Source organism: Orcinus orca, chromosome 17 (assembly GCF_937001465.1).
Source record: "Orcinus orca chromosome 17, mOrcOrc1.1, whole genome shotgun sequence".
NCBI lineage: Eukaryota > Metazoa > Chordata > Mammalia > Artiodactyla > Delphinidae > Orcinus > Orcinus orca.
The window spans coordinates 5,222,616-5,247,877 of record NC_064575.1 but is presented as its reverse complement, the minus strand read 5'-3'; the positions used below and the strand labels follow the sequence as shown (position 1 = coordinate 5,247,877).

At 40.6% G+C, this 25,262-nt stretch overlaps 1 protein-coding gene across 2 annotated transcripts in view; it reads left to right on the top strand.

Annotated features, from left to right (window-relative positions):
• The window catches only part of BPNT2 (3'(2'), 5'-bisphosphate nucleotidase 2), a 32,066-nt gene extending 24,983 nt beyond the window's left edge, over positions 1 to 7,083 (top strand). For both annotated transcript variants that reach the window (XM_033437621.2, XM_004274996.3), the window contains one exon: positions 1,197 to 7,083. In XM_033437621.2, the coding sequence (XP_033293512.1) occupies positions 1,197 to 1,468 (272 nt within the window). In that variant the 3' untranslated portion in view covers positions 1,469 to 7,083. The remainder of the gene's footprint in view (positions 1 to 1,196) is intronic.
• The last annotated feature ends 18,179 nt before the right edge of the window (positions 7,084 to 25,262 follow it).

Sequence of the window (25,262 nt, the reverse complement as noted above, 5' to 3'; positions counted from 1 at the left end):
AGAATAGCAAGGAGAAGAAGAAAGATCCAGCACATCACGATGCTTTAGTTAGCAGCAGGGTGCCAGGAATCATCAGAAGTGTTACTAGAACGGCCAACCCCTTGGTCAGTGTTAACGCCCCTGAACTCCTCAGCTTTTGTGTCTGGGAGGAGCCACAGAGTCTAGTGCCCATCCAGCTTAATGCAGATCCTGTATTGTTGCATTCCCTATGTTCTAGCTCAGGGTCAGCTGACTTTTTCTGAAAGGCCCAATAGTAAATATTTTAGGCTTTGTGAGTCACATGATCTCTTTTGCATACTATTATTTGATTTTTTTTTAACCGTGCTTTAAAAATACCAAAAAAAAAACCACAAAAAAAACCATCTATAGCTTGAGGGCTGCACAAAAGCAGGCCGTGGCGCAGACTTAGTTCCTGGGCCATTTGCCCACCTTGTTTTGAGTGTTGTTTAATATGGCAGAAGTGTTGTAATTCAAACAAATAGCAAATTATAGTCGGAAACATTTGTGTTTGAAAACCTTTTCAGCAGAGTAATAAAGGGAAAAGTAGTGCTTTTAACCTTTAAGCCTAATAGTTTTCGTTTACTGCTGACCTATACGTGTCTTTCTTAACATGGCTTTATTGTTTTCTTACAGACTCTCAGTTTGGTTAGGAAAGGTGATATCCAAAATGCCCAGTAGGAATGGGATAAACTAGATTTTAGACCCAGTTTCTTCTGGGTTTGTTTTATTTTATTTTTAAAATTCTGCCTCATTACAAAAAAGACTTAAGATAGTAGCATTATTTTGTGCTTTCTTCTTTCAAATCCAGCCTTCCTGGAGACTCAAGGGAAACCTGTGGGTGTTTAGCTTTAGTTTAATAGTCCATAGGAGACGATTCATGTTGAAGGTATCACCCCGTAGAAGACAAGCACAAAGTGGATTTAAATTTAAAATATTATAGGCATATATTTGTTTGTATTTGAGAACAGCTTAATAAATTACTTTGCAGTATTCTTTTTGGCTCATTTGGGTTTAATGTCTGCGCTATTACTTAAAAAAAAAACTTTTTAAAAATAAGTTTAGACTTAGCAGTGGCAAAGATAGTACAGAGATCTCCTGCACACCCTGTGCTGTTATTTTAACAATGTACTCAAAACAGTAAGCTCCTTTCTTCAAATCTTCCAGACAATAACCTAAATTCTGTGTTTATCTTGTAGGTTATAAAGTTTTAGCACTCTTGGATGTGCCTGATAAGAGTCAAGAAAAAGCTGATCTATATATCCATGTGACATATATCAAAAAGTGGGATATATGTGCTGGCAACGCCATCCTAAAAGCCCTTGGGGGGCATATGACTACCCTGAGTGGGGAAGAAATCAGTTACACGGGTTCCGACGGCATTGAAGGAGGGCTCCTCGCCAGCATCAGAATGAACCACCAAGCTCTGGTCAGAAAACTCCCCAGTCTAGAGAAGACAGGACATAAATAAACCACGCTGGTTACAGGTCACCGCTCCTCCAGAGCTGAACAGTCAGCCTGGAACGCTGGAGGCTTCAAGGCATTGGTGGAGACTGCATGGTTAAGGCCATCCCGAACTTTTTAAAGTATTTATGAAGCATCAGAGACTTATTTTCCCTGTAATAGGATGCAAGATCAGGGAGAATGGGTTGCTTCCTGTCTCAAGTATTGTCTTTATTTTTGAGACTATTTTCGTACAGTTGTCATACACAAGGCGCATATATATATATTTGTGAATTAAAATCTATAGTCGAGTCTACATTGTTATGAGTCACCATTTTCACACAATATCATGAATCTTCACTGTTAGTACTTTCATATAGAATTGGGCTGAAGAAAGGATTGATTTTGTGTAGATGTTTAATATTACTTTACAATTATATCTCATTGAAAATAAAATAATTGGGGGTTTTTACCCCTAGTTCAGATGGAAAGCACAAGAAGCTACAAATTCATTAATATGCAACAAATTCTCTATCACTTACTGAATATATTTCTTACGGATTAAAATAGAAAAAGCTTAAATTGTTTTTTTCTTTGAAATTTTAATAACAGGTTCACCAGCTAGTAGCGAGTATAGATATATGATGGTTGCGTTGTAACTGTAATTTCTGTGTGTGTGTGTTTTGTTTTGTTTTTATAAAGAAAAGTGTGTTTGTACCTATGGGTTCAACATTTCTGCCATCTTGCTGGTAGTTTTCATTTGCCCTGTGGACGGTGCATGGTTCCATCCTTTCCCTCTTGACCAGCATTTAGTCTTTAACTTGTAAGGTTTGGATTAAGGTTTCAGGGTTAGCATTAGAATTTGGTATATTTTCTCATTAGGGATAAAATATGCTGTATAAGGCATTATAAAAATATAAATGATCCTCTTATTAACTGAAAGTTATTTGACATTATGTGAATTGAGCTAGCTTTTATTATTTTCAAAAGCCTTGTTATAGTACTTTTTAAAAAATTTGCCAGGTTTGTGTATAGAGATTCTCTCATTATCAAGAATAAGTTAAGGTTGCTTTTGCCGTGGTTAGTTTTACCATTAATAAATGGATCTAACCTAACCAAACTAAGTATTAACTTTTGAGATAATTTGTATCTTCCCTTCAGATTAAAAAAATGAAGATTGGAGTTACTTTTTGTTGAATTTTTTTCCTATTCAAGTGTGCAGAATCTGGTTGGAAGAAAGGTTGTGACATATTCACTGTGTCACTGTAATTTGAACCTTGCTTTGTAGGATATCTTCCATTGGGATGTCTGATTTCTCTGAATGTGATAGCTGGAAATTTCAGGTAAACAGTAGCATTATTTCACATGACTTTGCTATGGTTTTATTCCATAACACTGATAAGGAGAGGCATTTCTTGTGGTTTCATGGTTTCTTTTCTTTATATCTTTCTTCCTTCCTCTCTCTCTCTTTCTCTCTCTTTCTTTTTCTCTTTAGATTTTTTAACCCTAAATCAACTTTCCATTTATTTTCCAATCTTGGAGGTAAAGTTGACCAAAAGATGGGCATCCTCACCTGGTGGAATGTGCTCACAACATTAGGTTTGCAAATTACACTGTCCAAGGTCCTTATTCCTCACTGGGGAACCGGACCTAGTGTGATACACACATTACCACCCAGTCTCTAGCAACTGGTCACCAATCTGGTAGGGTAATGGGCCTTGATAGGTAGGGTTTTGTTCATGAAAATTCATTCAAAGTTTTGGTAGTTGGAACACTTGATATTTAAACAGGACTTAGGAATTCTGAGCAGAATATTAGAGACTGCATCTTTTTTTGCAACGAGATGAGGAAATCCTTTTTCTCAGGAGGGATGGCAAAGGCATATGCTGTTTCCAGAGTCCTGTAGTACAAACATTTGTTTTCTTTGTAATGTGTCAAACTTAGGGAAAAGGGACTAGCATATTAGGAAATGGGACTAGTTCATATTAGCAAGCATGGTGCTTTGGTTTTATTTTTAATTTTGTTAAACCACAAGTAGATAATGACTTTGTGAAGGGCTTTGTTGTGTGGAAAAATTAAGATATTGGCCGACAGTTAAATGCGTCGTGTTTGTGATTTGTTGGGCATAGTATAGTACTAATGATCTTTAAGTGCTTTTATAAAAATTTCATTTTAAAACATTTTGTTTCCAAAAGTCAGTATACATTATAGAACTAATGTAAGTACAAAGAACAGTATTTATATTTATTTATGTAAGACATTATTGGGCCAGGACATACCAGTAAAACACCTTCATGAATAAGTGAGACAGATAGTATCTCCCAAGAATGACATAAATACAGTTATTTCTAAAATGTTTACTTTTAGTGATCCTCACCTCCCTAGTTCCTTGTCTCCCTTTCCCTCATCTTGACATTGATAACCTCAGGATCCATCAACTGTCCCCTTCCTCAGCCCCTCTTTGTCTCTACCTTGTTCCCTATCACCCTAGCCTGTTGATTAATGTTCTCCTTTTATTTCTGTTTCTCTTTCTTCACCAGTATACTCTTCCCCAGCACTTAATCCCCGAATTGTCTCATAGACCTACATCTCCACGATTGGTTGCTGAAATCCTAGGGCAGAACGGAGACTCTAGTAAAGTTCCGATGGAGAGAGTCGTCCTGGCAGAGTCCTAGCTGAAAATTACTTTTCAAAGACTCCTCGAAAAGTAAAGGAAAATCACCTTCAAAACCACAAAGTAACTGTCAAGTATAACCCAAGTCCTCTGTCTTTACAGAGCGTTTCTTCTGACCCATCCTTCAAAGAATGAAAATGCAGAAAATACAAGAGTTGGCTGTGCTCTGCCTGCTGGAGAGAACTTGCTTTCTCTATGAGTTTTCATACTGTATCCCTATTTCAGTTGAGAGTGTCAGAGCCTACAAGATGGGTCATGTTTGTCTTTGTTATTCAATTGTCCCCTTTCCCCAATTTTAGAGTTTTTCTTTGATCCTAAATATTGAATTGTTTATGGCTGTATAATGAAGTAACAAGCGTCTTGGTCTGTGTGTTTTAAGTAGTAATTGTGCAAATTCTTCCTGTTTTCTGGGTGCTTCCTTTGAATATTGTGCAAATTGAGTCAGAGGCAGTGGGAGGGGCAGTGACTAAGAAAAGACTAGGGAAGAAGGAAGCCCAGGGGAAGGGTAGCCAAGGGAGGATGCCAAGCAGGCATCTGCCCTGTCTCAGATGTTTAATTCAGAAGTTGGGCTTGGAAGGTGACAGCTGTCTCTCCTAGCTTAAACATAAGTAAAGAAAGCTGGAGTGCCACCCCCTGTTCCTCAGAAAAGGAAATATCCAGCTTGCCTCTCCTTGATAACAGCTTGAAAATGGCCTTCTGGAGACAAGCTCTGGCAGGTTTAAAACAGGAACTGTTTGGAATCTAGTTGCAACTACTTCTCCTGGCTGTGTGGTGGCTGCTTGTGGACAGAAGCAGTGATTTTTCAGTTTAGATCTTGGTTGAATTTAAGGCTTATTTAATTATTTTCAGCATATGCCTACAAAAGTCTGCCTTGTAACTGTTGTGTAAAATAAACCTATGGTTTCATTTTTATCCTAAAAACAAGTTGTGCCTTAACAACAGGGCATTGTATGTTAATAAGGGAAAACAAAATTCTTTTTAATAGATGGGGAAAACAGGAACTTTTGCCATTAAAATTTAAGTTCTTTTTATGTTTTTAATGTTAGAGTTGGGGAAAATTCATTAAAGTTAAATAAAATTAATATAAAATTATTTTTGCATATACAACTAAAGTGCATTTTTATAAGAACTGGCATCTTGATGTATATAGGTCTGAAATGATACTTCATCCTTTGATTTTTAATTTGAATTAATAAGACCATGATAGATTTTTTTTTTTAATTTTACCCTTAAACTATTTCAGTGTGCTATTATATCTGTTCTAGTACTCTGAGTCACTTTGGTTCTAACAACTATTTATGGTATCATGTCAAGAATTTCTTAATGTTAAAAAGTACTGTATGTCTGTGACATAAACCAGAATGGTTCGTAGATCGGGGAGGGTTCGGATTAGCATTTAGTAAGAGGGCAAGAAGAACTGAACTTTGTACTTCAAAAGGAGGTTTTGGTTTTATGAGGTGCTGGTCATAATAAGTTGTTTATTTTTATTTCGTCAAAGCCTGGCAGGTGTTTGCATTCCAATTTACCATTGATAAAGGCTTACAGGGAAGCTTCTTTTTTAAAAATTATTTTTTAAAATGAGTGATGAATTAATTCTGTGGGAAAATGAGATTTATAAATATTAGTTTTCCTTTAAGATAAAATAATATAACCCAAACTTTCAGAAGTTAAGGATGATGAATAATATTACAACTTGTTGTGTATTGTGTTTGTAAGGGTTCCCTAAAGTATTAAAATTCAGGTAATTTGTGTAAATTGCAAAAGCAGAAACTGTGATGTTTGATTAGTAGTATGTTGCATTAGAATTCTTTTTGAGATGTGTGTTATACATATAGTAAACTATTATTCAGACTTGTTCATCCTGTATTTTTTTAAAATAGGAGATACAGCACCCCAAGTCATCTTTAGATCAGTCTACAAAGAGTTCATCTGTCTCCCCAAATTATCTCTTCTAAGCCCTCTTCGTCATCTATGTTCAGTTAAGTTTGAAATGTTTATAGACCTTAATTTGTGTGTAAAATATGGACTTCAATTTCCATTGTGCCCTTGCATCCACCCTTGGCAGTAGCCAAAACTATCTTTATAGTCTAACGGGAGAGACTGTGTTCTGCCATGATGAACTGTGGTGCTGCCAGTGTTTTTTTTTCCTCTTTTGATGGTTTTACTTAAGCTACTAAATGGATATACACAAGCAGTTGAGTTTACACTAACACTATGAAACGGTATTTCCCGTCTATGTCCCTGCCTCTTCAAACTTGGGTGTGGTGGGTTTTTTTTTTTAATCATTTTCACTTCCTAGTCAATCTCTTATAATGGGCTAATGATGACAGGGATTAAAATAAAACTAAATACCTTTGAATACCCCTTCCCCTCTCACACACTGAAAGCTGTGGAGGAACTAGACCATTTCCGGTTGCCAAGACATGCTTAGACACCAGAGTTGTCTTTGCTTGGCATGCTATCCCCTGCCTCACCCACACCACCTAATTTAAGAGGGTCCCGACTTAAGCCTCCTTCCAGGTTTCTGAGCAGGCTTTTTGGCTTCTCACCCGTAGCCCTCACTTCTACACGTGCTGTTGTAAACTTCTTAAGGACAGGGATGACGTCTTGGTGATTTCTGTACTTCCACCTCAGCCTCGGCAGCTACCCCAGTGTCTGGAACATATTAGGTGCTTAATGTCTGTCGAACTAAATGGAATAAAGGGTTTCTACTAGCGTCAGCGTTTCTCGTGCCTCAGTTGTGTAAGCTGGTTGTTTGTTTTCCTCTGCAAATATTTATGTTTTATCACCCACACACCCTAAATTATTTTTTAAAGTTTTGTTTTCTTTCCTTCAGATACTACCCCATGGCCAAATAGCTCTAGAAAATGTGGTTGCCTCCGATGACATGATCATCCCAAACCCTGCCCCTGGATATACTTTGCCAAACTGAACTTTGAGTTTCCTGAATAAATTGGTCGTGTCTGAAAGACGGTGTGCTGCATCTACTTTTTTTCCTTTTCTAAAAAAATTTTTGCTGTGATGAAATATACACAACAAATTTACCGTTTCAACCATTTTTAAGTGTAAAATTGAGTGGCATTTACATTCACAGTGTTGTGCAAATATCACCACTATCCATTTGAAGAACCTGTTCAGCCCAAACAGAAACCCTGTGCCCTTTGGACAGTCACTCCCCATTCCCCACTCCTGGTACCAACTATACTGCTGTCTGTCTCTGAATGCTTCTGCTTTTTTTTTTTTTTTTTTAACAGCTTTATTGGAGTGTAATTGCTTTACAATGATGTGTTAGTTACTGCTTTATAACAAAGTGAATCAGATATACATATATCCCCATATCCCCTCCCTCTTGTGTCTCCCTCCTACCCTCCCTATCCTACCCCTCTAGGTGGTCACAGAACACTGAGCTGATCTCCCTGTGCTATGCGGCTGCTTCCCACTAGCTATCTATGTTGCATTTGGTAGTGTATATATGTCCATGCCACTCTCTCAGTTCGTCCCAGCTTACCCTTCCCCCTCCCTATATCCTCAAGTCCATTCTCTATGTCTGCATCTTTATTTCTGTCCTGACCCTAGGTTCTTCAGAACCTTTTTTTTTTTTTTTAGATTCCATATATATGTGTTTAGATTCCATATATATGTATTTGCTTTTCTCATTCTGACTTACTTCACTTTGTGTGACAGACTCTATGTCCATCCACCTCACTACAAATAACTCAATTTCGTTTCTTTTTATGGCTGAGTGACATTCCATTGTATATATGTGCCACATCTTCTTTATCCATTCCTCTATCGATGGACGACACTTAGGTTGCTTCCATGTCCTGGCAATTGTAAATAGTGCTGCAATGAACATTGTGTTACATGACTTTTTGAATTATGGTTTTCTCAGGGTATATGCCCAGTAGTGGGATTGCTGGGTTGTATTTTAGTTTTTTAAGGAACCTCCATACTGTTCTCTGATAGTGGTTGTATCAATCTACATTCCCACCAACAGTGCAACAGGGTTCCCTTTTCTCCACACCCTCTCCAGCATTTATTGTTTGTAGATTTTTTGATGATGGCCATTCTGACTGGTGTGAGGTGATAACTCACTGCAGTTTTGATTTGCATTTCTCTAATGATTAATGATGTTGAGCATTCTTTCATGTGTTTGTTGGCAGTCTGTATATCTTCTCTGGAGAAATGTCTATTTAGGTCTTCTGCCCATTTTTGGATTGGGTTGTTTGTTATTTTGATATTGAGCTGCATGAGCTGCTTGTAAATTTTGGAGATTAATCCTTTGTCAGTTGCTTCATTTGCAAATATTTTCTCCCATTCTGAGGGTTGTCTTTTTGTCTTGTTTATGGTTTCCTTTGCTGTGCAAAAGCTTTGAAGTTTCATTAGGTCCCATTTGTTTATTTTGGTTTTTATTTCCATTTCTCCAGGAGGTGGGTCAAAAAGGATCTTGCTGTGATTTATGTCATAGAGTGGTCTGCCTATGTTTTCCTCTAAGAGTTTTATAGCATCTGGCCTTACATTTAGGTCTTTAATCCATTTTGAGTTAATTTTTGTGTATGGTGTTATGGAGTGTTCTAATTTCATTCTTTTACATGTAGCTGTCCAGTTTTCCCAGCAGCACTTATTGAAGAGACTGTCTTTTCTCCATTGTATATTCTTGCCTCCTTTATCAAAAATAAAGTGACCATATGTGCATGGGTTTATCTCTGGGCTTTCTATCCTGTTTCATTGATCTATATTTCTGTTTTTGTGCCAGTACCATACTGTGTTGATTACTGTAGCTTTGTAGTATAGTCTGAAGTCCAGGAGCCTGATTCCTCCAGCTCCGTGTTTCTTTCTTAGGATTACTTTGGCTATTTGGGGTCTTTTGTGTTTCCACACAAATTGTGAAATTTTTTGTTCTAGTTCTGTGAAAAATGCCATTGGTGGTTTAATAAGGATTGCACTGAATCTGTAGATTGCTTTGGGTACTATAGCCATTTTCATAATTTTGATTCTTCCAATCCAAGAACATGGTATATCTCTCCATCTGTTTGTATCATCTTTAATTTCTTTCATCAGTGTCATAGTTTTCTACATACAGGTCTGTTGTCTCCTTACGTAGGTTTATTCCTTGGTATTTTATTCTTTTTGCTGCAATGGTAAATGGGAGTGTTTCCTTAATTTCTCTTTCAGATTTTTCATCATTATTGTATAGGAATGCAAGAGACCTCTGCATTAATTTTTTATGCTGCTACTTTACCAAATTCATTGATTAGCTCTGGTATAGTTTTTCTCCCAGTGTATTTCTTTTGTTGGAGCATTTAATTCATTTACATTTAATGTAGTTATCAATATGTATGTTCCTATTACCATTTTCTTAATTGTTTTGGGTTTGTTATTGTAGGTCTTTTCCTTCTCTTGTGTTTCCTGCCTAGAGAAGTTCCTTTAGGATTTCTTATAAAGCTGGCTTGGTGGTGCTGAATTCTCTTAGCTTTTGCTTGTCTGTAAAGGTTTTAATTTCTCCATCGAATCTGAATGAGATCCTTGCTGGGTAGAGTAATCTTGGTTGTAGGTTTTTCCCTTTCATCACTTTAAATATGTCCTGCCCCTCCTTTCTGGCTTGCAGAGTTTCTGCTGAAAGATCAGCTGTTAACCTTATTGGGATTCCCTTGTATGTCATTTGTTGTTTTTCCCTTGCTGCTTTTAATATTTTTTCTTTGTATTTAATTTTTGATAGTTTGATTAATGTGTCTTGGCATGTTTCTCCTTGGATTTATCCTGTATGGGACTCTCTATGCATCCTGGACTTGATTGACTGTTTCCTTTCCCATATTAGGGAAGTTTTCAACTATAATCTCTTTAAATACTTTCTCAGTCTCTTTCTTTTTCTCTTCTTCTTCTGGGACCCCTATAATTCGAATGTTGGTGCATTTAATATTGTCCCAGATGTCTCTGAGGCTGTCCTCAATTCTTTTCATTCTTTTTTCTTTATTCTGCTCTGTGGTAGTTATTTCCACTATTTTATCTTCCAGGTCACTTATCCATTCTTCTGCCTCAGTTATTCTGCTACTGATTCCTTACAGAGAATTTTTAATTTCATTTATTGTGTTGTTCATCATTGTTTCTTTGCTCTTTAGTTCTTCTTGGTCCTTGTTAAACGTTTCTTGTATCTTCTCCATTCTATTTCCAAGATTAAGATCATCTTTACTATCATTACTCTGAATTCTTTTTCAGGTAGACTGCCTATTTCCTCTTCATTTGTTTGGTCTGGTGGGTTTTTATCTTGCTCCTTCATCTGCTGTGTGTTTCTCTGTCTTCTCCTTTTGCTTAACTTTCTGTGTTTGGGGTCTCCTTTTCACAGGCTGCAGGTTTGTAGTTCCCGTTGTTTTTGATGTGTGCCCCCAGTGGGTAAGGTTGGTTCAGTGGGTTGTGTAGGCTTCCTCGTGGAGAGGACTGGTGCCTGTGTTCTGGTGGATGAGGCTGGATCTTGTCTTTCTGGTGGGCAGGACCACGTCCGGTGGTGTGTTTTGGGGTGTCTGTGAGCGTATTATGATTTTAGAGAGCCTCTCTGCTAATGGGTGGTGTTGTGTTCCTGTCTTGCTAGTTGTTCGGTATAGGGTGTCCAGCACTGTAGCTTGCTGGTCATTGAGTGGAGCTGGGTCTTAGCATTGAGATGGAGATCTCTGGGAGAGCTTTCGCCATTTGATATTACATGGAGCCGGGAGGTCTCTGGTGGACCAATGTCCTAAACTCAGCTCTCCCACCTCAGAGGTGCAGGCCTGACATCTGGCCAGAGCACCGAGACCCTGTCAGCCACACGGCTCTTGAAGGAAAATCACGAAGGTTGCTTTGGAGGCTTTTGAAGAGGGGAGCACAGGATGAAACCTAAACAACCCCACAGAAGCGCCCTTACGACATTTTGCCGGAGTGGCCTCTGGACCTTGCGTTCCGGGAGGCCCCGAGGCCACAGCAGAAATGAGAGTGCAGGCCTGTCTAAGCAGGCCCCAGGACGGCCCAGAACAAACTCATTCTAGTTCCTCCTTCCACTTGCTTCCCTCTCCTACACGCCAGCCTAACAGATGCCAGCTTCAGCTGGACCACAACCAACCGGAAATGGTTCAAGAAGCCCCCCTGAATGCTTCTGTTCTAGAACTCTTTAATTTTATGGGACTCTGTCTTCTCTCTCACCATTTACACAAAAATCATCTGTTTGAGAATAGGTGTACGTAACAAACATACCTCTAGCAAAACTATCAATTGAATATTCGATTGTTTTAAGTAAGATGGAGGGAGGCTAGAAAAAGAGAGAAAGAAGAAGAGAACAAAATTGTAGAAAAGTAGTAATAGGAAAAGTATGATGAGAAAGATACTCAGGGTGTTTGTTTTTCTCAAGCCTTGTAGATGATAAAAAGATGTTATCCACCCCCTTTGAGATGTTTTCATTTTTAATCTGGTTTCTTCTGAGTATGAATAAAGCAGGCTTCAGGAGCACAGGCCCTTTCATTCTGTCCCTGGCAAACTGCTTGACTGTCCTTACTGACAGCTGCTTTTTGTTCCCTTATTTTAATTTCTTTAGCTACACTTTTAAAATATAATTCTACACTTGAAAAATGCTTTTTTTTCTGAAAAGCATGATTTTTCTCTGAAAAGCATGATTTTTCTGAAATTTTGCTTGTTAAATTTCCTGAGGATTTCTTGAAAAAGTGTTTGTCAGATTTGCAGATTAGCGTTTCCCGTTTGACAAAGCTGAGTGTACAAATGGCAGAGTCAGGGGGATGTCTGGACTTGCTCTCGATCTGGTGAGCCCTGTCCCAGCTATGAATTTCTAGGTGGTAGATGTTCTGGAATTCTCTACCACTCCTTCCACACCCACATGGGCTCTCTAGGCTACAATTATATATACGAGGCAGAAAATACCTGTTTGAATACTAACAGAAGCAGATGGCTTCTGGACACTTAGAATTCGGAGATCCATGATTTTACATTGTCTGAGACCTTTGCTGTATTGGTTCATATTAGATATTCCATAAATATACCTTAATAATTGCATTTCTTATTATAAGTAGTTGGCTCAGGCAAGGGCAGTGAAAAAGGGTGTACATTGTTTATCTAGCACCACCCCTCTTTTTGCGGGGGGGCGTGTTAAATCACTGGAGAGATGAAATTTAAATCCCTGGCAACTACTTCAAATCCAAGACATCTAGCCAAAAAATATCAGGAATTTTCACAGTGGCTAGTAACCTTCATAGTACATTTTCATTTCATGGAATGTTACGGATCGCCTCTGGTATTTTTGTTGCTGTACCTGTTGCCAAACTGAGGTTCAACTGCTTGCCACTCAAAAGCCAGTATTTCAAGAGGCAAATGTCAGTAAAAAGGAAAGTCACTTTAATCAGAAAAGCTGGCAATCTCGGGAGAAGGCGGACTTGTGTTCTGAGACCAACTCCGAAGGTTCTACTCAGCCATGAGAATTTTTAAAGGGAAAAATGGGGGGAAGAATCTCAGTGAATCACTGAGGCAGGAGGTTGGATTCTGCATCATTCTCCACGGCCTGCAGACTGGCTGACCCTCTTCAGATGTTATCTTGTCCGTGTGATCTGCCTGCAGGATTGCTAAGGGGGCCGCTGGGGGTAGAGAGCTAGTCATTTTTCACCTGCTTCATTCTTCATTCTTACTTCTTTTTAGCTAGGAAAATAATCAACAGGTTAGGCAAGGTATGGTGTAGCGTTCAGGAAAGCGTAAATCGGAATTAGTTTCAATTCTTAGTGATCTCATTCCTATAAGTAGGTTTTTAAGGTTAGAGGGGGCAGAAATGGGAAAACAAGAAAGGGACAGAAGAGCTGCTTTCGTGCCTATCATATATCCTGACGTGAAAAAGAGATGTTCTGTTCCTGGAAAACCAGCATAAAGCAGTAGCACCATCTCCTATCACCCTCTTCTCCTCCCAAAGTAAGGAGAGAGGTCTTAGAGTCACGCATGTTGCATTGGAAGGGGCTTTGTCATGGATTCTATGAAAACAAGTGGTACCTGAGAAAGTCAAGATCAAGGAAGGTAAGGTGATGAAAAGAGATCAAAGAGCACAGCAGATACTCAGCCGTCGTTTGAGGAAGGTAAGTTGGATGCATCACGTACAAAGGCAGGGAATCAGGTTGTGTCTGGGAAGAGGGTTAGATAGCTTAGATTGTATGGCATCTTTACATTTCTTGTTTCAACCTCACTGGAAGCCCAGAAGGGGAAGGCAGATATTCCCGTTTACAGGTGGTCTTCCTTAGGTGGCCAACATCTACCTCCCAAACTGCCTGTCAGGATTGAATTCTACGTGGCTGATCTGCTCTTGCTAGAAAATGTCTTTTTCCCCTTTTGGTTTCAGCGACCGCATTTTCTTCCGGTTTCCCTTCTGCCTCCTTGCGTACTTTTCATTTCTTTCCTGGGTCCTCTGCTGCTAGCCGTCGCTTCAACATTTACTTCCAGAGGTTCCATTCTTGAGCTTTTATTCATCATACTCAGCGTATTCTCCCAGGGCCATTTTCCACTATTACCTATGTGGCAATGACCCCTAATTCGTATCTCGCAGTTTGAATTTCTTCAAGACTCTGGACCCGTATTTCAAAATGCCTATCTTTAACTGAAACTCATCATGTTCAAACCTATATGTAGTACGTTTTTTCCTCTGACTGTTTTAAGATGTCCTCTCTATCATGGAATTGCATTCCTTTGATGGTGATGTACCTTGGTGTGGTCTTTCTGTTTATCCTGTTTGAGGTATAATGACCTTTTAAATATGTGATTGGATACTTTTGAAAAACGTATGCTCATTATGTCTTCAAATAATATTCAGCCCTCCCATCTCTCCTCCTGAGATTGCAGTTACTTTTATGTTAGATTGTTTAATATTGCCCAGGGACCATGGAGATTCTGTTCATATTTTTTCTTTTTTTGGCCACACCATGCAGCATGTGGGATTTTAGTTCCCCAGCCAGTGATTGAACATGTGCCCCCTGCAGTGGAAGCATGGAGTCTTAACTACTGGACTTAACTACTGGAAAGTCTCTGTTCATTACTTCTTCAGTCTTCTTCCCATTGTGCTTCAATTTCCGCAGTTTTTATTGTCACATCTCCCACTTCTATTGCCTTTGCAATTATACACTTGCAAGAGCTATTACTCTTGAAGTAGCTAATCTATTATTAAGTCTATCCAGGGAATTTTTTATTCTGAGTGATTTTTAGCTCTAAAGTTTCCCATTGGTTATTTTTTATACTTTCCATCTGTCTCCTCATTTTATTCATGTTTTATTTTTGAACATATTTATAATGTCTGTTTTAAAGTCTTATCTGATAATTCCAACAACACTGTCATTTCTGGGTCTTTTCCATTGGTTTATATTTTCTTCTAATTATAAGTATTATTTTCGTCATTCTTTGCATGTTTCAGTACCTTTTGATTTCAAGAAAATAAATATCTTGAGCAATGAAAGAATTTTTTCAACACAGTTTTACATTAGTGTAAGAGCGTATGCATTTCCTGGAAGACATACTATTTACTCTATTTTTAGTTATCTTGTTGAATATCAATATTTTATCATTTGGTTGTTGAAAAAATCAGAAAATTTTGAGACAATAAAGCATGGTCTACAGATATAGTAGTCTCTTCATTGTCTTTTTTCTTTTAACACTATGAATGATCAAGAGAGTTATAATGAATTAAAATTGATGATTATTGTTTTGAGAATTACTATGTACTTTTGAGATTATGCATATGTAGTCTAATCAAAATTTCAGGATTACTATGAGGCACATGATTTAAACTATGTAGTCACTGGAGCGTAAGAAATTTTATATCCTAGTCTTTTGTTTCCTGAAGGTGAACCTCCCCTCTCTTTATAATTTGCATGAATTTGAGTGGTATATTGAATTTAAAAGCTATTTATATGGTAATAACCAGAATAACAGTCAGGTTTGTGCCTGAGCTCCATCACTTGTGAAGGCAATAAAAAGTGTTTTCAGCCAGAAAAGAATAAATTTATTTTTGCCCAGAAAGAGCACCAGTTTTCATCTTCAGTTCACTCAGAGACAATGTTTAATAACTCCAGCAGTTTGTTGAGTATCGAAATCCTGAAAAAAAATCTCCAAGCAAGTCAAGAAGGTTGAAGGTCTACTTCTTGAGAGAAAAGTCTCGGGCTTAAATGGAGAAAGAGATTAGTAAAGGCTGGAATGCACTGGATGCAAGAGAAGATGTTTAAGACAGCAAATAACTAACATAAGGGCTTCCCTGGTGGCACAGTGGTTGAGAGTCCGCCTGCCGATGCAGGGGACACAGGTTTGTGCCCCGGTGCGGGAAGATCCCACATGCCGCAGAGCGGCTGGGCCCGTGAGCCATGGCCGCTGAGCCTGCACATCTGGAGCCTGTGCTCTGCAATGGGAGAGGCCACAACAGTGACAGGCCCGCGTACCGCAAAAAAAAAAAACAAAAAAAAAAAAAACATAAAAGTCAACAAAAAAATTTAAGACATTGTGACTTCCAGGCAGCAAGACAAAAAGTAGCCGACGCCAACCACTTGCTACACAGCACAGTGTGCCAGGGCCTTTCCCTTCTGGGAGGGAAACTGCTTCCTGTCCCTCCCCTTGGGAGCACTGGGTCTGTTCTCAAATGCTCACACGAGGTGCATGATCTAGATGTAGATATGCAGCGATAACTAGGAGTGATTCAGTTTGGGACTGCTTGAAAATAACAACTCTCGGAAGACTGCTTCCTACCCTATGAAACGAGAATTTCACAAGCTTTAGGTAATGTATGTTCATCATGGACAACAGCCATAAGTGCTGTTTGGAGGGGCTCTAATTGTAAGTTATTATCCCATCTCTCAAAGAACTGTTAAAACAACAACAACACTTTGTGGCAGGTACAGCAGCCCAGAGAGATTCTTCTTCTTTGGGGAGGCAGTGTGGTGCAGTGGTGAGCCCAGGCCCAGGAATCAGCTGACCTCATTCACATCTAGTTGAGTGCCCTTGGACAAATGACTTATCCTCTATGTGCCTCCGTTTTCTTACCTGCAAAATGAGAATAATGATAATATTTCCCCATAAGGCTAATCACAAGAAATGAAGTCCCTGATTAAGATTAGCTACTTCAGATTAGCTATTAGCTTAGCTAATAGCTAATCAATTAGCTATTAAGATTTCACTTTCTGAACCTGTGATCTTCTGTTTCTCTTGGAGGGTTCTCTTTGTGACCTTCCCTTCCTTTAGAATCCGTGTTCAACATCATATTGTCACAGAAGGGGAGGTTTTGTTTCCTTGCCTTTTGGAGAGCAAAGATCCCTTCTCACGGGGTACAAGCTGGCTGCCCACTTGGAAGAGATATAGATGCTCTTATGCTTTCTGTACGGGGGGATTAAACACCCTTCCTGTCTTCTGAAGCCCCAGGTTTATTTAATCATTTCACACAGATCATCATAGAAGCCACACACATTTGAGGAAAGCACTGAGTGATTAATAATTATACAAAATCCTAATCTACATACCTAATTGAAGCGGTTGTCAGGAATTGTTTGTAGGTAGAGTTACCTGTGTCCCTGTTTGCTCAGAACAATCCTTGTTAATGCCTGTTGTCTGGGCATGTCATTCAGTCAAGTATTTGTCCCAGGATTTTATTTTTTATACGTATGTATAAAAAATATGTATATAGGTATATAGTATCTATATATATGTATATGCTTATGTATGTCTATATATCAGTATATATAAAATAAGAAATTTGTTTTTATATATACTTAGAAATAAAAATTTAAAAACAAATAATAAAAAAATAATAAAATAAGGAACTTGTGATAGGGATTTGACCTTACGTAATTGTGAGAGTTGGTTAAACAGTCTCTCTAAAGTCTTTGTGCTGACACCGAGTAACAGGGTCCAGTCCTATCCAAGTCACAGCATCAAAATCTGAAAACTCACAAGAGCATCCTTAGCATAAACCTTTATTTAAAAACATCAGAGGCAAAAGGAGGATTGGAGGCAGCAGTTAAGGAAGAAGAGTGGAATGTTTTCCGAGGCTGCAGCGGGAGGGGTTCAGCAGAGGTGTAACTAGTTTGGGAGACAGTTGATCAAGGGCGGTTCTCTAAGGGGGACGGGATTGTTCTCCTGGATGGATGGCTACCGTTCCAGCAATTTGGGTTTTATCTGGTGAGGACCAGCTGTGGGGCAAGGACATGCAGGGGCTGCATGAAAACCTCTCAGTCCTTGTCTCCCCTGAAAAGACACCCGCTCACTGAGGGCGAGGATGCATCTCCTCTTGTTTGTGTTTGAGTGACCAGCGCGGTGCCTGACGCAGAAGTGGGGCTCTGTGAAGGTGTGTTGCCCTAAAATAACCTGAAGAGAGACAAGGAGGGTGCTGGAGAACAGAGGAAACAATTAAAAAGGAAGGTCACCAAGAAGCAGGAGTGTCTGTAGTAGGATGAGACAGACTTGACTTCAGAAAGGAGAAGACGTCCTTCTTTTCTCTGCGACAGGGCAGCAGAGAAGAATTCACGTCAGAATAAAAGTATCTAGTGTAAAGCATAAAGAAAACTTCCTTGGCATTTCTATTTCTTTTTTTTTTTTTTTTTTGCTGTACGCAGGCCTCTCACTGTTGTGGCCTCTCCCGTTGCGGAGCACAGGCTCCGGACGCGCAGGCTCAGCGGCCATGGCTCACGGGCCCAGCCGCTCCGCGGCATGTGGGATCCTCCCGGACCGGGGCACGAACCCGCGTCCCCTGCATCGGCAGGCGGACCCTCAACCACTGCGCCACCAGGGCAGCCCCATTTCTATCTCTTGTGGAAGTGGGTGTAGGGTGAAAGAGTTAGCGACGACCATAACGATGCTATTTGAAAAGCTGGGGAGAAGGGTGTCTTTGGGAGGATACAGCAGAGACCACCTGCAGAAGCCCTGATTTTTGTTTGGGAAAGTCCTGCTAAAGGAGATTTTTCCTATGTATATTCCCGTCCTGTAAGGAGCTGTTGGTACCTAGACGTGCCGAATTATGGCTCGCTGTCATAATGTGCAAGGCCGTCATCACAGAGGTCAGAGAATATCAATAATATTGGTACAACCATTATGGAGAACAGTATGGAGGTTCCTTAAAAAACTAAATACAGAGCTACCACATGATCCAGCAATCCCACTCCTGGGCATATATCTGGATAAAACCATAATTCAAAAAGATACATGCACCCCAATGTTCATTGCAGCACTATTTACAATAGTCAGGATTGGAAGCAACCTAAAAGTCCATTGAAAGATGAATGGATAAAGAAGATGTGGTACATATATACAATGGAATGATACTCAGTCATAAAAAGTAACAAAATTGGGTCATTTGTAGAGACATGTATGGATCTAGAGACTGTCATACAGAGTGAAGTAAGTCAGAAAGAGTAAAACATATATCATATGATATTGCTAATATGTGGAATCTAAAAAAAGGGTACAACTGAACTTATTTATAAAACAGAAATAGAGCCACAGATGTAGAAAACAAACTTATGGTTACAGGAGGGAAAACGGGGGAGGGATAAATTGGGAGATTGAAACTGACATATACACACTACTATATATAAAATAGATAACTAATAAGGACCTACTGTATAGCACAGGGAACTCTACTCAATACTCTGTAATGACCTATATGGGAATAGAATCTAAAAGAGTGGATGTACGTGTACGTATAACTGATTCATTTTACTGTACACCTGAAACTAACACAACATTGTAAATCAACTATATTCCAATTTTAAAAAAAAAGCCACACATTTCCCTGTAAAAAAAATAATAATGTGGAAAAGTTGGCTTAGAATTTGCAGTCAAGAATCAATGTACAAAAATGTAAACATTTATAACTGAGCTCCACTTAGGACATCTTTTTCTGGTTGATGGAGAAAATAGTTCAACTTGTGAGAAACTGAATCTACAAATGAATAGTGGTCAGATCACGCTTAAAAATAGAAACTGTGACCCACAACCTGCAGCAACTGGACCAGGAGTCAACCCTTCATCTACAGTCAACAGCCCAGGACACCAGTGTCTATAAGTCAGACTTGCAGGACGCCAGACCCTTATCTCTAGTGACAATCAGGAAACTAGAAAATAACTTGCAACGATCAGCCCAAAATGTCCAGGACTTTAATAACTGACAGCTTCCCTAATGTTTGTGCCCTCTTCCAACTTAGGATGAGCCAGAGAAAGTCAAATATACACCACTAACCCATGACTGGAAGACCCAGCTTCTAGTCAGCCTGCCTACAGCTTCCCCAGGCCAACAGCCTCCAATCAGGGCACCCCTGCCTGGAGCCTTCCCCTTTTCACTCTAAAACTTACGTGCTGCTCTGCCTGACTTTGAGTCGCTGCCCAAACACAAGTGATGGCGGCCAGAAGAAACAGCGTTTGCTTTGCTTTTTTCAATTGGTTTGTCTTCTCTTATTTCCCTACTTGCCAACACAACACAGTACTGTCACTTCTGATACAGGACTGGGGCAGGTTAGGGTCCACACGCCGTCACGCTCAAGACATCTCCCCTTCTCTTGTGACTTTGGCTGTTTGCTGAGGTGGTCCAGGCTCCCAGAAGTTTCCCTTACTGTCTGGGCATTGGAGATGGGCATCTGGTCTGAGAACCATTCTCTGCCACACTCTGGTCTCTACTGAGGCACCTCATGCCATGGTCTTTGGGTGATGGCCTTTGTTCTTGCTGCGTCTGTGCCTAAGTGGCCTGATTCCCCCCCCACGACCCCCACCGGTGGACTCTGGCTGTCAGAGTCTACATGATCTGCACTCCCCTGTTCTGACCATGTCTTTGGGTTCACCAGCCTTCTGAGTACTTCTGTGTCCCTGGGGAGGCTTGCGGGACTCTCAGCATCTTTCCCCTCACCTTGCTGGTGTGCAAGGGACTCTGGGAGGCTGTGCTTGGGCCCATTCATCTATACAGATATTTGTTTTGATCCCTTACTGCCCAGAGCTCTGGATCACTTCCTCCGTTCCTCTGCCATGAACACGTCCTCTGTTTATGGCTTCACCTTCATGGTAGAAGCAGAAACTCTTGTTCCAAGTTTTGTTTTGTTTTGCTTGGTGTTTTTTTTTTGTTGTTCGTTTTTTGTTTGTCGCCAACAGGACATTGATAAGTGGCTTAGACTCTGTGAAGCTCCCACGTGGCTCCAGCCTGGAGACCAGTGGTGTGAAGCAGGCAGTACGGGCTGCATAGTTAATAGAGAATGACGATGAAACACCCAGTTTGCAGGGTCAGCAGCGGCAAAGCTTGGAAAGGTAACGTTTGATGTAACGTGAGATTCTCTGCTCTTCCTGAGATTCCAGGAGCTCTCTGTTCTCCTCTGATCATTTCTTTTTAGGTTGAAGCTAGCTAAGCTGCGTTCATTTATTCACAGCTAAGGACCCTATCAGATACTTCTGCAATCGTTGTTAATCTGTCATTCAGGACCCCGTGGCCCCAACAAATGGGCCAGATCAGACATGAATTGCTAAGGGGCACATCCTGAGAAGGAAGACACCTTGGGCAAAGCATATAAGTTCAAGGAGAAACAGTTCCATGATGGTAAGAGGTGACCCAAGCACAATTCTGTTGGACTGGAGCAAGTAATAACAGTCGACAACCAGAGCTCATTTGGAGAACGTGTGTGCTTTCCTCAGAGCCTCAGGAATATCCCTTGGGTTTTTTTACAGGCACACAGGGTGGGGCTGCAGCTGTGCTATCTGAGTATGAAAGTACAGGATGGAGCTCCCTGATCTGAAGCCCTTGAGGAGTTTCAGGCCCCAGGAGCCACTATGTTGAGTACTGCTTTGTGCCCGGCACTATTCTGAGTACCAGGCATTATCCCTCTCAGGTAATCTTCTCTGCAGCCTTCAGAAGTACACCCTCACTGTATAGATATGAACATGGAGGCTTAGCGATATTCAGGTCAAAGTCACATAACTGGTAAGTTTGGAACCATGACACAGAAATGGAGGAAAAGGGAGGGTGGCAGAGATATCAAAGCTCCTGCTTTGAAAAGAAACCCATGTTGCATTTTTTCAGCTAAGAATATCTCTTTTCATTACAAGGAGGAATATGTCAATTAAATAAAGGCTCTAATAGGGCTGCAAAGCAGACCCCGCCACTCATCTGAAAGGAAGGTGATGTAGGAGAGAACGGGACTTTGCTCCGTTAGTCAGTGGCCAGAACATGTTATTTCCTGAAAAGCTGTTTTCCCTTCCAGTCTTAGGGACTAGTGATCACCCAGCTGTGTCCACCTCTGTTCATGAACAACTCCCAAAGCCAAACCTCATCCTTGGTAGCCTGTAGCAATGTTGCTGAGTGAGACTGGATGGGTTTTTTGGTGTTTTTTTGAAATCTTAACATCTTTTTTTGGAGTATAATTGCTTTACAAGGGTGTGTTAGTTTCTGCTGTATAACAAAGTGAATCAGCTATACATATACAAATATCACCATATCCCCTCCCTCTTGCATCTCCCTCCCACCCTCCCTATCCCACTCCTCTAGGTGGTCACAAAGCACCGAGCTGATCTCCCTGTGCTATGCGGCTGCTTCCCACTAGCTATCTATTTTACACTTGGTAGTGTATATATGTCCACACCACTCTCTCACTTCGTCCCATCTTACCCTTCCCCTTCCCCATGTCCTCAAGTCCATTCTCTACGTCTACATCTTTAGTGCTGCCCCTAGGTTCGTCAGAACCATCTTTTTCTTGATTCCGTATATATGTGCTAGCATACGGTATTTGTTTTTCTCTTTCTGACTTAACTTCACTCTGTATGACAGACTCTAGGTCCATCCACCTCACTACAGATAACTCAATTTCATTTCCTTTTATGGCTGGGTAGTATTCCGTTGTATATATGTGACTGGATGCGTTTCAGGGCACCTGCAGTATTCTTTGATTTTGCTGCTGCCCTGCAAGTTCTCTTATCCCCTCAGATGTCAGCCTATCCTCATCCAGGGCCATGTAGAAAGAGGAGGTAGGGATCTGTCTGTGGCAAGCGCTTCTCTGGCCTCATAAGTTTGCTGTTTTAGGGCAGTGGTTGCCAAGCAGGGCATCAGGATAGGCTGGGAACTTAGGTTTGCATCAGAAGCAGTGGTGCTGGAGTGGTCCAGCAATCTGTGTTTCATGCTGATGCCTGCTCACACCCGAGAAGCATCGGTTTGGAGTCCAGGTTAAATATAAACCCAAGGTCATCTTCTTTTCTCTTTCATATGACAGCTTCATTGAGCTACTGTTTACATGCCATACAGACTGCCCATTTAGAGCACATAATGCAGTGGATTCTAGTATATCCACACAGCCGTACAACCACCAATACCATCGCCTCTAAAACATTACCATCACCCCCAAAAGAAGCCCTCTAGTGGCTCCTCCCGCATTTTCCCTTCAACCCCCAGCTCTCTCAGCTCGAGGCAATGGCACTGATTTTTTAATCTCTGTAGATTTGCCTATGCTGAACATTTCATATAAATGAGATCACACAATTCGCAGTCTTTTGTGATTAGCTTTTTTTCACTTAGCGTAATGTTTTCAAGATCTATCCATGCTGTAGGTGTAATTCATTCCTTCTTATGACTGAATAATACTCCATTGTACGGATATGCCACATTTTCATCACCCATCCCTCAGCTGATGCATATTTGGGTTTTAATTTGGTTTTATATTAAAACTCTGTAGTGTAATCTCTTCCTCTCCTCATGGAAAAATATCTACATGTGACGATTTTGTATGTACACACATCAGTGTTCTGAATTAATATTTCAGTACCGGGTGGACCGCAAGTAGTTATGAAGGTTCTAACTGCACAGCTTTCTCCCCTGACGGATTTAGAGTCTGTAAGGCTATTCTTAGCGCTACTATCACTGCCACCAAAACAGAAATGAGTTGAATGTGTGGGATTTAATCTGATGCTTGTTTTCTGAGTTTCCGCTGTGGCCATCAGCGGGGGTAGCCCCATGGGTGCTGGGGGCTGGTGTCCAGCTGGTACTCAGCTCTGGGTCCTGAGCCAGTCTCACGTAGGGAGAGCTTGCATGTCACCTTTCCGGGCCTTGGGATTCCTGATCTTTCACGACACACTGGAAGTTCTTCAGACATTGTGGCCCCAAATGTTTGACTCAAATAGTGCAATAAGATCATGCCCGACTCCCCTGTTCAGTAGCGTGTCAACAAGGGGATTTGAAGACTGTGGGCAGGAGACGTATGTGCCTTACAGGTGGACAGGGAATTCTGAACTAAGACATATACACCTGAAGGGGATGCCAGATGTCAGGGAGAAAATATTCAGAGGACTTTCCTCTCTCAGCAATGCATGGCTGCCATATGAAACTGATACGAAGTCAGGTGACTAGTCTCTCCACAGGTTGACATTATCCACAAAAAAGGCCACAAATGTATCTCTCCAACTGAAAAAAATATTAATTCCTAAGCAACAGATAATAAAGGATACCTCCAAGAATTTATCGGTTATGGACGTGAAACTCAACGTAATATGTTTTTGCATTTTGGAGATTTATGTTTTTAGAGACAGCTGATACGGAAGTCAAATACGTTAAATAAGCAAATTCATCACTGGGTTTTTTAAAAAATAAATTTATTTATTTATTTTAGGCTGCGTCGGGTCTTCGTTGCTGCACATGGGCTTTCTCTAGTTTCGGAGCACGGGCTCTAGGCACATGGGCTTCAGTAGTTGTGGCACGTGGGATTAGTAGTTGTGGCGCACATGCTTAGTTGCTCCGCGGCATGTGGGATCTTCCCAGACCAGGGATCGAACCCGTGTCCCCTGCATTGGTAGGTGTATTCTTAACCACTGCACCACCAGGGAATTCCTCTTACCTTCTTTTTTTTTTTGAATTTTTGAATTTTATTTTATTTATTTTTTTATACAGCAGGTTCTTATTATTCATTTTATACATATTAGTGTATATATGTCAATCCCAGTCTCCAATTCATCCCACCACCACCCTTCATAACTGGAATTTTTAAAATGCTTTTTATTTGTTCATATAAATAAATAATAGAGAACTCTATTCTACATCCTAATTTAAAAATTGGGATGTAGACCTTTTTTTTTTTTTTGCTGTACGCGGGCCTCTCACTGTTGTGGCCTCTCCCGTTGCGGAGCACAGGCTCCGGACGCGCAGGCTCAGCGGCCATGGCTCACGGGCCCAGCCGCTCCGCAGCACGTGGGATCTTTCCGGACTGGGGCACGAACCTGTGTCCCCTGCATCGGCAGGCGGACTCTCAACCACTGCACCACCAGGGAAGCCCTAGACCATTATTTTTAAAAAGACTTCTAGAATTTGAGTATTTTGAAAGCACAGAACCGTTTTTAAAAGTCTCAGCTGCTTAATAACGGCAAGGACCATTTTCTTCCTCCCTTTTAAGTATTTCGGGTGGCTCTTATCAAGAATATCATTTCAGAGTTTGCAAAGTGCTTCAACATGGATTCACGTTTTCCTGAAAGAGGGGTGATCCTGTGACCTCGTGACACTTCAGAGGTCACATCTGATTTCTTATTTTTTGCCACCTGCACAAATATGAATTTGTCTTTCTGGAACAGTGTGAAGCTTGAAGCAAATGGAGAGGAAACATGATTCACAGTGAGTTCATTGGTGGAGTCCAGTACGTCACGTGGCCTCCGTCTACTCTCTAGAACTTTTGGGCCTTCCTCCCAGCCAGTGCTGTTTGCCCTCCAATCGTGCCTTGGGGATTAACATGAGAACATCGGGAAACAATGGATCACATCTTGTTGAACAGAGCGCAGAGTGGTTTCTTTCCCAAACCAGATTTCCGATTGTGAAACAAGATTCCACAGCTCTGACCGGAGATCTTCGCAGATATGTCCTGGGTCACGTCTTATTTCACAGTAGGAATGCGAACAGCTTACGTTGGAAAGTTTTTCTGTTTTCAGCGAATTCAGTTCTCTAGCTGGATTAAGATCTTTGGTTACATCCAATCTCCAACTGGCAGAGGACCAGACCTAATTTTTCAAAGAGAACATTGTCATGGAAAATGTTTTCAATAGTGGATATAGTTTTTCCCAAAGCTGCTCTTGGTAGGTAAGCAGTGGCGTGCCATGGGACAGGAGGACAAAGGATCTTTCTCCAATACACTTTTTATTCTCTGGGGAAGCGATAAAACATTCTTCA